The sequence below is a fragment of the Colias croceus genome, chromosome 4 (genome assembly GCF_905220415.1).
Source record: "Colias croceus chromosome 4, ilColCroc2.1".
NCBI classification, from domain to species: Eukaryota; Metazoa; Arthropoda; class Insecta; order Lepidoptera; family Pieridae; genus Colias; species Colias croceus.
Genome location: NC_059540.1, coordinates 444,978 through 461,137, shown reverse-complemented (window position 1 = coordinate 461,137; position 16,160 = coordinate 444,978). Strand labels below are relative to the sequence as shown.

Here is a 16,160-nt window from a genome sequence, read left to right as displayed (position 1 = left end):
AAAAACTCGTCATCATGGTTACCTTACTTGTTAATTTTGTTTATTGAAAACTTGTTGAAAAATGATAAAGTATTAGGAAAATAACAAATTTAACATGACTGCTTTCTAAAATGATGCAAAATTTTACAATTTTTGCCATTGAAATGATTCTAAACAGGTAAATGCAGGAGTATTGAGGAATATTGTAAATAACGTAAATATACACTTGCCTGTGAAATTCTATGCCAGAATTTGGTGTCCAAACACTTCTGCAATTTTTCACAATGCAATACATTATTTATATTCGGAAAATATTTATTAAGGTGGATGTTCCGACCGTCCCTCCATACATTTTTGATTACCTCTAAACACTTAACACAGACACTATTTCTTTAAAACTAATCATTTTATCACTTCTCTATAATGAAATGTGTGCGCGTTCGACCTTTTTAATCAATAATTTACAATATTTACTTAGAAAAACAACAGTAAAATACCGGAAAAATTTGACACTTCTACAGTAGTGTGCGTGACTTTTGCCAAGCGAAACACGACATAAAGCACGACATCTAGCGCATAGACTATATACTTATTACAGATCTAGCGCGTCAATGTCTAAACGAAAGGCGATGTTTAGACATAAGACGCGCTAGATGTCGTGCATTCGCGTTCGTTATCTTATACATAATGAGCATAATTCTAATAAATCAAAGTTCTGTGTAAAAATTGAGTAATTTCATTTCCAATCGTTCAAAGAAAATAACAATAAAATAAAATAAAACTAATGACCTTAGAAACTATGTTTTTTTTTGTAAACAATTTATTACTCATTATTGTTCGTCCGTCGTAGGTCTGTAAACTGTATTGTACCACAATTGTACACTGAAGGTAAATGGTACTGTAGGTACTTTAGTTCGGCGTCGTCGTCGGCTTGATATAAATTACATTCTTGATTTCATTGACACGCGCTATGATTTGCGCGCGGAATTTCTTGTGTTGTGAATTTATTTTTGTATGCTATGCATTTTAATTGATTCAAATTGCAATGTTTCTCTAGTATGCATTTGAGACTATATTGTAAATTGTAATAATTGATCGTGGGTATAGTAATTAATTATTCTAATAACGCAATTAGTAATATATGTATTTTCGGTGGGATTCAAAACAAAAAATTGGCCCGTGATTTTTATGAAATTTCACCACATTGCAAATCACATCAATCATAGTTCATACACATGTATGACGAAAGTGATTAGTATTGTGGCTAACATTGACTCATCAGTTCATCACTGAAACCAGTGATAAATCAGTACCTATATCATATTGTGTTTGAATATTTTTAAACAATGATATAAGTATACAATTATTATAAATCGGTAAACTATCAAAGTAATCACAAACTTGCAAACATTGGTAAAATGTCCAGTAGTTTATGAGCCTATTCATTACAATCAAACAAACAAACAAAGTTTTCCTCTTTATAATATTAGTGTAGACAAACACTATGAATACGATCACGAATGCAAATTCGGGGATTTTCTAATTATTGCTAAATAATAATTGAATTCGTTTTGAAATACTCTATAATTTTTAGTGTATAAATATTAAATAGACATTTATAATGTGGTGCTCATTTTTTTTGTACTGCTAACGCTATTGTAGGTACCTATTTTCGTTGTTTTATTTCAAGTGAACACGGCCATACAATTTTGTCACGAGCCGCCTATGATTGTAGGTACTTTTGTTAGGCTCCTTCGTCGTCCGCGTCGCGTCGGCTCGAAAGTTCTTGATTTCATTGTCACGCGCTATGATTTGCGCGCGGATTTTCTTGTGTTGTGAATTTATTTTTGTATTATTATTATTTTTTATTTTTTTTTTATTTTATTGATTCAAATAAAATATTTCACTAGTATGCATTTGAGACTATATTGTATTATGTATAATTTATCGTAGGTATAGTTATTCTTATAACGCAGTTATATTTTCGGTGGGACAATTTGACCCGTGATTTTTCTGAAATATCACCACGTTGCAAATCACATCAATCATACACACGTATGACGAAAGTATAGTGGCTAACATTGACTCATCAGTTCATCACTGAAACCAGTGATAAATCAGTATATCATATTTTATTGTGTTTGAATATTTTTTAAACAACGATATATACAATATTATTATAAATCGGTAAACTACCAAAGTACTTCCGAATTTTCAGACAGACAAACAAGTAGTTTGAACACGCAGTTTTCTTATACTAGTAGCAAAAATCAAAACCATAATATTATGTTTACCTACTATATTTTACTAAAAGTCGAGTGCGTCGAAATCGTAAATAATAATATAATGTTTTTCACCTTCCTGGTTATTTTCCCATAGTAAATAGTGTTTTAGGTTTGTTGTTGTAGGTAGGAATAATAATAATTATTCTTACTTGTTGGTTATGAAATGTATATAATTGAAATAATTTACTTTTACAAATCATTAGTGATATTAGTTTTGAGTGAAAATGCTTGGATCAGCATAATATTATATGGTACCTACTTCAAATACATGTTTTGATAAAAAAACAATAGTGTAATAAAATAAAACTGCGTTTTATTGTAATCAATGTTGACAGTTTTAAATTCCAAAATTATTGATCAATAAAATAGTTTACACCAACAAACATAACTTTTATTTTTATAACCATCGTTCATAATATAAACCGTAGCAGGTGGCGTTTTGAAGTTCTGTCTACTCATACAGAAAAATGGAAAACTTGTTTTTTTTGTAAACAATTTATTACTCATTATTGTTGTTTGGCTGTGTGTTTGGCAACTCGAAGCGTGGTCGTCCGTCGTAGGTACCGGCGTCGCGTCGTCGCTCGTCCGCGTCGGCTTGATATAAAACATTCTTGATTTCATTGACACGCGCTATGATTTGCGCGCGGAATTTCTTGTGTTGTGAATTTATTTTTGTATGCTATGCATTTTAATTGAATCAAATTGCAATATTTCTCTAGTATGCATTTGAGACTATATTGTAATAATTGATCGTGGGTAGGTATAGTAATTAATTATTCTAATAACGCAATTATATTTTCGGTGGGATTCAAAACAAAAAATTGGCCCGTGATTTTTATGAAATTTCACCACATTGCAAATTATATATTATACAATTACAATTACAATTATTATAAATCGGTAAACTATCAAAGTAATCACAAACTTGCAAAATATGCTTTTCCGAATTTTCAGACAGACACACAATTTTATTAGTTTGTTTTAGCAAAGTAGGTACCTATACCTATACGCTTACGTCGCGCGTCGCGTCGCGTCGTCGAAAACGGTGCGCCCAGAAACAAACATACCTACCTAATTCAGTTACAATCCTTTTTTTGTTCCGTAATATATTGTATTCTAATACGATTTTTTTTATTCGTCGGCCAGTTCTACTAGGTATAAAAAGATAAAATTGAAATATAATAATTATTGTAGCGACAGCCATATGTTACTATGTTTTCGTAAATATGTTTTTCACCTTCCTGGTTATTTTCACATAATCTTATATATATATAAATGAATCGCAAAATGTGTTGGTAAGCGCATAACTCGAGAACGGCTGAACCGATTTCGATAATTCTTTTTTTATTATATTCCTTGAAGTACGAGGATGGTTCTTATGTAGAGAAAACGTTAATATGTACCACGGGCGAAGCCGGGGCGGACCGCTAGTCTAATATAAAAATGAATCGCAAAATGTGTTGGTAAGCGCATAACTCGAGAACGGCTGAACCGATTTCGATAATTCTTTTTTTATTATATTCCTTGAAGTACGAGGATGGTTCTTACTTCTTATGGAGAGAAAACGTAAACATGTACCACGGGCGAAGCCGGGGCGGACCGCTAGTAAATAATAAAATAATAAATAGTGTATTAGATTTGTTATTGTATCTTGTATACCTACGAATAATTATTCTTACGTCTTGTTGGGAAATGTTCAAATACCTACATATTGAAATAATTTACTGTTACAAATCATTAGTGTTATTAGGTAGTTTTGAGTGAATAGGCATGGATCAGAAATTCAGAATATAATATGCTACTAACTACTCAAATACATACACGCCAAACTTGTTTTACATTCACGCCATCTAGAGTTCAATCTTTATCATTTTTGTATACGTCTGTGTGTGTAAACGACCCTGTATGCAATGACAGATGTTAAAACGCATGGTTTTACCGAATTGGGTGGATTTTAAGGCAATGATATGACATATTTAAATAAAATATAATATTCAGTAATCGCCATGACTATTCCTACGACCTTAATCTTTTCCAATTACGCAAAAACTCAAATAAACTAGAAATGTAGAATTCAGCGCCATCTAGCGGGACATTGGCTGGGAACAGATCGTAGCAATCACCTTAAATACGCAACAATATTAACTTAAATATTCGAAGCGACGCAATTTTTTTGACACTTATGCCATATTGTCAAAGTGAGAGTTGCTACAATTTTATTATGGTAACTACCCATAATCAGGGAGTATCGCTTTTTAATAATTGGTCCAGATACTTATTTTATTTAGCATAAATAATAATTGTCTCATCCAACAATGCTTCTGAATGACGTTGTTGGCAATTTATCAACAAACTCATGTACAAAAACTAACCTTTTGCACAGAATATTACGGCATACATAGTAGCCTTGGGAAAACTTCGTATTAACAGTGGCAATACCAAGTTAGGTGTGAAAGTGATAAAACACAACAATTTTCTTGTTACACGTCAAATGTTCATACCGAAATCTCCAGTGTATAAGATATAAGCTTCTTGGCACAGACTATTACCTTAGGGCGTATTCAGAAAGAAAGCTTGAAACTTATAAGCGCTTATCGGCCCTTGTCAACGATGGTTCGTTGAAGCAGACCAAAACAAATTTTATATGGCGCCTGACAAGCGCCGATAAGCGCTTATAAGTTTCAAGCTTTCTTTCTGAATACGCCCTTAGGTATATAATCTAAGGGCACAGATCTGTGGTGTGGCACAGATCTACCTACGTCAATAATTATTGTCGTGTTTTTATTGGTGTTTTTTGTTTAGTATGTGTCATCAGTCAACAGCACAGAGTACTTTTTTGTTTTATTTATGAGACAACAGTCATGTGCATGTCAATAATTGTCATGTGGTAGTGAATTCCAAAGCAAACAAATTGTTTTGTTTAAATAATAAAACTCTTGTTGCCATGATAAACGAAAAAAAAAAAAAAAAAAAATAATAAAACTTTAAAGTTTAGTATAACCATATATAGTACAGAAGTATAAATTTTTATCTGATAGTTTCAATTAAAAAAAGTCTATCAATCAAAGTTACTTTTCATATCTGATAACTTTATAGAAGCAATTTTTCAAGCAATTATACCAATACAAATTTGCATGTTAAGATGGAAGAAAAACACAGAAAAGCAATACAAAATAATTTTGTTCCCCTGGTTGAACAAACAGATCTCGATCATATGGTAACAGCTTTATACGAAAAAGGTGTATTTTCTGAGCAAATGATTGAACCCTATAAGGTAAGATAAATCTATACTATATCCCTTGTGTGATATAATTTCTCAGCTCTGGTCTACATTACTCCAAATTACTTTTGCATGAATGAGGACAATTTTTTTTTCATTGTTAGGATACCAGTAAGCATCCTAGAGTTCGCAAGCGTGAACTGTACATGGACATCACGAGACGTGGCCCAGAAGCCTTTGGACACTTACTGGATGTTCTTTCTGATGCTGGCTATTGGGACCTTGTCCGAGAACTTGACCCAAATAGCTCCCTGCATACAAGAAGAACAAAAGTATCAGTCCCTAGTACCAGTGAGTCAGTTGTCAACAATATACAATGCCAAAAACATTATCATAATCTTAAACTCACAGATATGACATCATTTGTATGAGTCACACACAGACAAAAAAAATTATATACACAATATCATGGCATAATGCTATGTAATTGTTTTACTATGTGATTTCATAACTTAACATTTTCATTTTGAACTTTATTTGAGAACAAACTAAACAAAAACTGACACTTATTGTATTGCCATATCTTAGGTGTAGGTAAAAATAGTGGAGCCCTTTCCAAACCTACTCAATAAATAAATAAAAAATCTAAATGTAATTAACTATAGATTTTTTTTTATAGCATTTGTGTTCAAGTAGTAAAACATGTTTTCATATTTTCAGCTGTGCCAAACGATAACAATTATGTTAGTATAAGCACTGAGAAGAAAAAAACAAAAACAAGGCCTGATGATAATAAAAGTCGGTAATTTATTCCATAATTTAACTGTATGTTTTATATGATTTAAGTGTATTATTCTTTTTTTATAAATATTTGTAGATATGCTTTCAGATGAAGCACCAATTATTAGCATGGAGGCAAATTATTTAAATTCCGATCCTTATTATCATGTGGTTCAAAAGTCCACAAAATTCTTTGAAGATGGGGATGGTAAGAATAATTTTCAATCTATACATATAATAAATCTGTAGAAGGGTCAATTCTGTACATTGAAAATATTGAAAAAATAAATAGCAGGGGGTGTTACTGGATCGATACCAAACCCAAATATGTGATTAAAAAAATTTTTGTCTGTCTGTCTGTCTGTCTGTCTGTCTGTCTGTCTGTATGTGAAGGCATCACGTGAAAACTAGCGGTTCGATTTCGATGAAACTTGGTATAATTATACCTTATTATCCTGGGCGTAAAATAGGATACTTTTTATCCTGGAAAAATACGTAGAAAAAAATTAATCTTAATTTTTCAGTTTTATCCATAAACGTTGTTCCGTAGAACCGCGAACACACGTTGCGTATTATTATAGGCCTAGCCGTATTTGCGAATTGGGTCCAATAGATATTTATAAGATGTTATTGAATGAGGTACTCAAAATGGAGAAATATCCATCCACGCGAAGACCGACATCCGCGCGGACGGAGTCGCGGGCGGAAGCTAGTACATAATATGATTGTATTTTTATTAACTTTTGACTCACAAGTTGTGAGCTGCTATTGATTTTCACAGCTCATACTACTTTTACATTTTTTTACAGATATAAAGTTGTATCGCACCAGGGGGCGAAGTCGCGGCATTCTTGTTGTATTGAGCTACATTGAGTTTGCATTCAATATAGAGGAGTACAGGAAAGGTGTGGATGTAGACTGTCAGAAACTCAAGTACCTGTTCCCAGAGATGGGCTTCAAAGTGCTCTCTTACAATAATCTCACTTTAGATGTAAGTAAAAGAAAAAAAAGATGCATTTAAAAGTCATGCCAGTGTTTAAGAGCTAAAAGATTTATTTATTTTAAAATTTATATAATATACAATAACTATTTTCTTTAGATTTCATTGTTATGTCTTTATTAAATAGGTCAGTCCTATGTTTAAAAAATTGTGGTCAGAAAAATATTGTAAGTTGTGGCTACAATTTTGTTATCTTTTATCTCTTGACCTAAAATTAATTACGAGAATAGCTGATAATGTTATGATTTCATTATAATAATTGTATCTAGAGTATGAAATATGAATATTATTGAATTTGATATTTTTTGTTTTAAGGCATTCAAATGCTTTATAAATATAATTTATTTTTCAATGGAAAAAAATCGATCACGAGGTGGGTTTCAAACCCGCGTCCCTCGTTTCTGGGGCGCCGCCTGACCTCTCGGTCACTCGTGATCCCGCCATGCCAGAGCAATCGAAATATTAAAACTCTTTCGGTTTTATGTGTCTAATCTAATACACAGTCTAATAGATAACCCACGGCATCTATTGAGATAATTAACAACTATCCCAACCAATATTATTTCAATAATTACAATATTGTTTCTTTGTTTGAAATAATGTTTCATATTGGTTGAGATAATTGTTAGTTATATAGCGCGTGTTATCCCTTAGACAGATGAAAATCATTTTTATTTATAAAACTACCTGTTGCATTAGTTTTTACGAAAAAACGAACTTTAAATAACATTTTAAGTTTCCTTCCTTCACATACATGTCTTGTCACAGACACGGACAACAAGCTTAATCGGCTGATCAATTTCCTAGACTGTTTATTAAATGACGCCGTTTGATTAAGCTATTTACTACCTACAACATAAAATTCTACATTGTTTAAGATAAAAAATGTCCACAGGAAACGCTGAAAACGTTGACATATCTAAAGGAAGTGATAGTGAATGTAGAGTGCGTGTTCATCGTGGTGTCGTCGCACGGCTACGAGCGGCCGGCCACCTCGGACACGGACATCCGCTGCTCGGACGGCAGGCTCATCTCCAGCCATGAGATCATTGAGCACTTCAGCAATAAGAACTTCCCAGCGCTGCACGGGATACCCAAGGTGTTCATCTTTCAGCTGTGCCGGTGAGTTTTGTGGTTTGTTCATTCAATAAATTATTTCATTATTTCATTGTTAAAATATGGAAGAGGTGTTCTATTGTTGAAATATGTTTTTAGAAAGTGATCGAAAAAATGACTCATAATATATTTCAGAATAAATTGAATTTGTTAATAAATAACTACAACTTATGAGTTCATTAAAGTTAATACCAGTAATGTAGGTTGTTGAACATCTTTTCTACCTATTGAGGTTAATGATTTCATCATTGCAACAATGACTAAGTATTTCGTAAAATAAAATCACCTAATAAGTTAATTATCAGCAGTATTTTCTTTTTATCCGCTTGGTGACTATACTATGATGAAACTATAAAAAATAATATGGTTTTTTTTGCCTCTAGCAGAGAAAGTTTTTTGATATAACTTTTTTAATCTATGCAACTAGCTATGATTTTTTATATATATTTTTAGCGGCTCCAACAAGGACTACATAGAGGGTCCAATCCACTTCACAAACCCAGAAGACGTGGGCGCTGGAGCGCAGTGGGACGGGCGCGTGATCGGCGCGGAACGAAGCGAAGCGAACGCGGAGCGGGGCGAAGCGGGGCGCGGTGCGGTGTGCGACGCGCGCGGGCTCGCCGCCGCGCCGCCACGCTCGCCTGCTGCCAAGCGGGACAGACTGTATTCCGATATACTCATTGCACATTCCACATTACCGGGTGAGTTTTGTCATAGTTATGTATGAAAGTAAAATAAATTTCTCTTTGTCCATTTATTATAGAGCTTTTTAACGGTAATTGATGACTCTCAATTCTAGTTTATTTGAATTAAACGTGATAATTTGCAGTAGCTTCAATGCACAGCATACATGGCATTTTTGTGTCGTACAAATTTATACTTAAATTGAAGTATGTAATTTATATTATCCCGTGCGTGTGTGCAGGCACGGTGTCGTACCGCGACCCGGCGCTGGGCTCGTGGTACATCCAGGCGCTGTGCGAGGTGTTCGCGGCGCGGGCGCACGACTGCCACGTGGAGAAGCTGTTCAAGCTCGTGGACAAGCGGCTGCACGCGCGCTTCCGCGTGCAGACCAGCTCCGTGGACAACTGGGGCTTCAACCGCCGGCTCTACCTGCACCCCGGCCTATATGAGGACGAGCCGGTCAGTGCTAAGCGAGATAACCTGACTGAACGTCTACATGATATGGAAATAGCATAATTTTTGTTGATTTTACTAGCGCGAGCGGTCCGTCACGACACGTCTTGACTTCGTGGTACGTATATAGTTTTAAGCATTCAGATGACATATCCAAGATTTTTTGAAATTGGCCCAATATTTCCTGAAATAATGATTATAATAGAAAAGTTTAAAAAAAGCTTTTATTGGAGCCATCACAAGAACTTCATGTTCTGGTTATTTTACTGTGCCCAAAACTGGTTCTGGTTATTTTACTGTGTGTGAGAAATTTTTTCGCGAAATGAGTGTTTTCCTTTCACTTTTCAGTGATATCAGACAGACCATGGGAGCTTTCTAAGAGATTTTATGAAGAATGACATGGTGCTAAGTGGTCCTTTGGATGGATAAATGCTGTACGAACGGAAATATCAATGATCTTCAAATAATATCTAGTACATATTATACAGGGTTACTTGTAAAACACCGGCAACCTCGCAGGACAAGATAGCTAACATCATATGCAACAACATTTGTTCTACGACTTTTGATAATTTGTTAGATTTTATTTTCATACAAAAATAAATATTCATTTAATTTACGTAAACCAGAAACGAACGAGAGGGGGATGGGGTCGTCGCGTCGTCCATCCGATAATGAATAGAACAAACACTTACATATGTTAGGAGAGTACAATAAAAGTTTAAAAAAAAATTTAAAAAATAATTTATTGCGTTATGCCAAAAGTCGTAGAACAAATGTTGTTACTTATGATGTTTACTATCTTGTCCTGCGAGGTTGCTGGTGTTTTACAAGTAACCCTGTATATCATGTGAATCTTACTATAATAGTATATGTTATTAGTTAGTTTTATATATTTTTAAGTTATATTCATCGATCCATCTAATTTTTTCTAGAAAAATATGTTCTGAATATATTTTCTGTTTTGGATTTTGTCTGTTTGGAAAAAAATCCTGGTCACTATTAGTGCACTTTTTATGAATTTTTTGTTTGTATTATTTTCCAACTGCAATCAAATGTATTTTAAGTAATATTAAGCTATGATAAGTATACCATTGTATTTGTATATAAATAATTACATATATTATAAAATAATTGTGATAACGCTTTTTAAGGCCATTATGCATTTAAATGTAAACTGTAAGTTATCTAGACAATTTTAAACCTAACTTATTGCTCAATGTTTTTAAAGGATTTTTGACAAGTACAGTATTTTTGTAATAAATTTATCTAATTAATGAAATCTTTTATTTTAAACCATACATATATCTCATGAGTGCATTTATTGGTAACCATTCCTTTGAATGCTTCCTAAGTAACCAAGAATAAGCTACAAATTATTGACATCAATTCACATACACTGTTCTCCATTGATATACTGTGTTGATGCTGTGTTGCATAAAAATTGTTTAAAACATACCATAAATTATAATTCTGAAATAATAACTATACTGAAAATAGGTAATTGCATCAGATACGTTTTCCAATAAACTGTAAATGTGAATAAACTTTATCTAGAATACCGCTTAAAGCGGTGTATGTTTATGTGTTGAACCTACCCATTTATACCAAACATTCAACGATCATAAATGTTTAATACATAGAATAAACGCATTTTACTAGTATGTATTAAATAATGTTGTCATATTCTAATATAACCGCTATTATCATTGATATTGGTGACATATACAAATAAAAAGACCCGAACGGAGCCGGGCGAACAGCTAGTATACAATAATGAGTAGCCAAGACACTCCCTCTCACACTTATTAGCAGCAGCTCTGTACCAATAATTTCGTCCAATTTAATTAATTGAGTGCACTAGCCTGTGGTACTAGCTATAGGCGCAGTCTCGACAGCCGTACCGACCGTTGTCGGTCGAAACTAAAAAAAACGATAACGAGGCGGGATTCGAAGCCATGATATTTATAAACCATTTGAATGCCATTAAACACCAAATTTTAAAAAAAGGTTGCGTTTCATCGCGATCGTTACAATATATATATAGTAATATCGATACAATATTGTAATCATTGAAAAATTGTTTCATATTGGTTGAGATCATGAGATAGATTTTATCTCAATAGATGGCGCGGGGAGTCCCCTAAACAAATAAAACTGAAAGAGAAGAATATAGTCTGATCCCACTGCGGGATTACTTCGTTCATAGATTTTTGATGAAACCAAAATTTTATGTATATTAATATTTATAATAAGGAGAATATTATTATATTTTATATATTACTAGATTTCCAGTCAAAATTTGTCGCAAGCATTTTTAATTAATATTCATCATCTTTAACAGCCAGCAACCCTCATTTGCGGCTCGATTTAATTAGGCAACCATGTGGGCAACCATAACTAATAAAATATATGATAATAATTTAAAGAAGAAAAAAATAGCGGAGGGGTTGCGGCCAGATGAAAAACGGCAACCGTGGTTTTTTAGAATCTTTATGTAATTTGCCGTGATGTAGATATTGAGATAATATTACTTCATATGTATCTCAATGGATGTAGACTATAAATAACAAGTGAACGGAATTTTTTTCCCAAAAATCTGAGTAAAAAAATTCAATTAAACATGCTTGCGGCTAAATTTTGACTGGTAACCTAGTCGATATAATATTCTCCTAATTTTAATACAGGGTGTCCCACTATCGGTATACTAAGCACGAAGGGACTTGTAGTCTTGCATACACTGACTTTTTCCTTAAAATTCATGTTTCCTTCTCTAGCTTCGCGCAGCCGGCATATAACGCTTCGCTAATGTCTATGAAAGCATCTTAAACGATAGCTCACGTGCGGGTGGCAATGTTGGGCGGGTTGCTTGTTAATCTAATTGAAAAAAAATGCATATGGAATTTTATAAGTATTTTTTTACGTACTCAGCGCAAAACTATAACCTTAGCTTAGAATACCGACGGTGGGACAACCTGTATAATAAAATTATAATAATTTATTCTAGCCTTCTTAGTTAGACTGTAAGCTGTAAGGTTGTAAATGTTTTTTAATAAAATACCGACATAGGGTTTTAAAATTTATTATATGAAAACATAATATTATGATGATGTAAAAATATAATACATAGAAAAGTTAGCGCTATTATTCATTCCATTACAAAGATCGAAGTCACTAATAAAATTAGGACAGTGTTCTATTTAATTGTTCTGGTATACAACTTCTTTTCAAGGTTATGACAAAATATTTTTAATAAGAATTTTGTTACACGTCGTTATTTATAAAACTTTAGTAGAAACATTTATCCGATTTTTTTTTAATTTTTCACTGCAAGATAAAATAGAGAAGATACTTTGAGCATCAACTACGACACAATATTTACCGATCCGACACGGAAGCGGCGAATATACTTAATTTACTAAAATTGAGCCTCTGTTGAATGCAATGCTGTCTGTCCGTCATCCGCATAAAACCATTGCAACGGTCATTCGTTTTATCGCTTTCAAGTCTATTCTTTATAAAGTCTGTATATTCATTGATCTTTTCCAACCATCTCTGCATCGGATTGATTAGTGAACTCTGATACAACCAATTCAGAACGGATGTCTTCGACCACCAGGACTCGAACAGTTTCAAATCATCCGCTCGGGCGCCGTTGTACCAAGTTTTCTTATCTTGCAAGTTGTCTTGATATTTCTGCCATTTCTCGCAGCACTTCAAGGCGTCTATATTGATGGAGTCTTCGGGGATGAAGTCTGCGTTGAGATCGATGGTCGTGTTGGTGAGGAGTTGCGGCTGAGTGCGTATGCTGGTGTCGAGGGCGGTGGAGAGCGCAGCGCGGGCGGCGATGTACTGCAGCGCGGGCAGCCAGGCGTGCGACACCACCAGCGTGGACGTGACGAGCGTCATGAAGCTGGTGACGTAGCTCAGCGTGAGCGCGAAGCACGCCGCCGACACCGAGCGGAGCAGCTCGCGGAGCAGCGCGGGGTCGTAGCTGGCCACCAGGTCCGAGTACGTGAAGTAGCCGCGCAGGTGCCCCTGCTTCATAGCCACCTGCCGCTCCAGCCACGAGAGGCCCGATTCGAATGACTTTTCACTGATATACACATTCCAATCCTGAAAATAATAAAAAGTTAAATTATTAATTTTTTTGATATTTTAAAAATGATGTAACTACATGAAACAATTGGAATTAGTGCAGTCTGGCGTTATCAACTTTTTTTTAAATATTTAAGCGGGCAAGCGAGCAGGCGGGTCACCTGATGGAAAGTGAATCCCACCGCCACATTCGCGGTGCCCTTGACAACGCGAATGCTAATATTCGCGTTGTCAAGGGCACCGCAAATGTGTTGCCGGCCTTAATCAACATACACACTCAATACTTTCGAAAAAAAAAAATAGACAGATGAGACAGAACCACAGATAATTTCCGTTGTAGCGATTGTGAGTTATTTGTAGTAAAGTACACTACAAACTTATTTATAAAGTACAAAAGTATGAATAAATATAAATTTCTAATTTTTTTTTTATGACCATTGATATAAATAAATAGTGAAAGATAGTCATATGCTATATGCCATATTTCATATGCTTTGAATACGATTTTCGAATAAATCACAGTTATATACACATAGTAGATGTGTGAAATTGGCAAATATAGATTGTAGATGTTAACATCTTTTTTAAAAAAGAAATATTTCGATAACTTACAATAGCGTTCAGGAATTCTGCTTCAAGTTTCTTCAGCTGCTGCAGGTCCAGGCCGCCCGAAGCCGCCCACTCCGAACATATAACTTCATCTTCCTCACCATCGTCTTGGAGAAACTTATTGCTTACCATCTGGAATATTAATAATCAATTCAATACATAATTTCATCAAAACCTTCTTAAAATAAATTAGAAATTATCATGGGTGTGCAACACACATGTGTTTCATTTCTCATTGTTATTCTGCTATTTTAAAGTTATTGTTTGAGTAATACATTCAATATTGAATGTTGTTACTTGTTACTGTGTAAATACAAAATTGGTTATGAAAGTATATATTGTTGCATTTCTGTGTTTATTTTTCTATTTATTCATATAACATAACAATATGACTCAAAAACTTTTAACAGTTAACAATTAAAATGTTTTGGATGTGATAATGCTTAAGTGCGAGTATATAAATTTTACATTCAAGCAATAGTTAATCATACCAATGAGACAAGGAAGAGATCAGCAGGGGGTGTAGCGGCGAGGTAGTTGGGGTTGCAGCGTTTCAGCCGCTCGAGATAGAGGATGGCGAGCACGAGCGCGCACGGCGACACGCAGGCCGAACGCGCGATGGCGGCCGCGCGGTCCGCGTGAAGACGCCGCACCGAACGCCCGCGCTGCGCCATCGACCACACCTCACATGATATCTCTGAAACCATAGCACACTGTGAAATATTCATAACTTCTGCTTCATTTAAGTTCTATTTAATAGATCAATAATTATATGATAGCTAGTGCCATTCATTCCATTGTATATGTTGCTGTTATATATGTCTAATTGCCAAACATAAAAATATATTTGTAACTCGTGCTGCGTTGCAACTTGCAAGCTATGTGGTTTATACAAATATAATATATCTACCTACCTAATATTCATGTTGACGGAATTATTATAAGTACACACCAGTAACTGGCAGGCTCAAGCAGGGCAGAGTCGGCAATTGTCCATAATATAAAGTTTTCGATATTCTCTTTAAGAATTCCCTGTGATCACCCATACTCTGGAAATAGTATATAAATTATTATTTTGTACATATAATATATCTAACTATGTAAGACATTCAATAAGTTAGAATGCCACTGAAAGATTTAAGCAGCGCCTTCATATTAAATAATTAAATTATATACATCATATTTATTGACTTATACCCATAAAAGCAATCTTACATGATAACGTTTAGGTCACGAATGTACTGTACGTGACTTTGAATACCACATGTTAAATAACAAAAAACGTTGCACTCGGTACTATTTACCTTTCTAAAAATGTATACCTTTCAAATTAATTTGAGAAGGGATTAAGTTACTAAAGAAAACTTTCACATGAGACTTGATAAACTTGTACGGGACTACGGGAAAAGGGATCCTACAATATTGAGATCAAAACATTTTTTTTATATCGGTCACCCGCCACGACGTACTTGACCTCTATTTATTACCTTGATCTTGGCTCTTGTGCCTTCTTTTCTTCTCTTCGATACACTGGACATTTTATAATGCTTTAGAAACTTGTTACATGTATTTTATTATTTTACAGGGAATTTGTTCAGATTTCACAAATCAAAATCCAGAATCAGAAATGTCAAATTAGTGACGTAGAAACTAGAAACTCGAAACTTGACGAGGCGGACCGAGATAAATAACTGTGAAGCGCCAAAGCGGTGTGATTTAAATTTAGTCTGTGGCATGAAGTTTTTTTCATAATCTAAAATACGTTGTGATGAAAATTGCTGAACGTAAAGTAGTGAGACATAAAAATTTCAATAAAAACCCAAGTGTAGACCTATTTGAACCATTAATTTTCAAAATACCTAGTTATTAATATCATAGCAAAAACTTTTTGCCCGAGGCAAAATCAACAAACTGCCGTGTGTCATTTCAATTTTTT

General features: G+C 34.2%; 2 protein-coding genes across 6 annotated transcripts; one reads left to right on the top strand and one right to left on the bottom strand.

Moving 5' to 3' along the window:
* The first annotated feature begins 5,241 nt into the window (after positions 1-5,241).
* Positions 5,242-10,087, top strand: LOC123691375 (caspase Dronc). Of its 4 annotated transcripts, none has more exons than XM_045635726.1 (9): positions 5,242-5,538; positions 5,649-5,835; positions 6,205-6,282; positions 6,374-6,472; positions 7,074-7,255; positions 8,160-8,386; positions 8,834-9,081; positions 9,306-9,523; positions 9,866-10,087. In XM_045635726.1, the coding sequence occupies exons 1-9, from the start codon at positions 5,407-5,409 to the stop codon at positions 9,866-9,868; spliced, it is 1,374 nt and encodes a 457-aa protein (XP_045491682.1). In that variant the 5' UTR covers positions 5,242-5,406; the 3' UTR covers positions 9,869-10,087. The 4 variants fall into 4 exon arrangements, with proteins under 4 accessions (XP_045491682.1, XP_045491681.1, XP_045491684.1 ...); XM_045635725.1 differs by having other exon boundaries at positions 6,362-6,472; XM_045635728.1 differs by lacking the exon at positions 5,242-5,538 and having other exon boundaries at positions 5,701-5,835; positions 6,205-6,286.
* Positions 10,088-12,583: 2,496 nt separating this feature from the next.
* LOC123691393 (protein CNPPD1) lies at positions 12,584-15,904 on the bottom strand. Of its 2 annotated transcripts, none has more exons than XM_045635763.1 (5): positions 15,712-15,904; positions 15,177-15,273; positions 14,716-14,921; positions 14,228-14,356; positions 12,584-13,633 (listed from the first exon to the last, which is right to left on the bottom strand). In XM_045635763.1, the coding sequence occupies exons 1-5, from the start codon at positions 15,760-15,762 to the stop codon at positions 12,896-12,898; spliced, it is 1,221 nt and encodes a 406-aa protein (XP_045491719.1). In that variant the 5' UTR covers positions 15,763-15,904; the 3' UTR covers positions 12,584-12,895. The 2 variants fall into 2 exon arrangements, with proteins under 2 accessions (XP_045491719.1, XP_045491720.1); XM_045635764.1 differs by lacking the exon at positions 15,712-15,904 and adding an exon at positions 15,529-15,654.
* Positions 15,905-16,160: the final 256 nt, after the last annotated feature.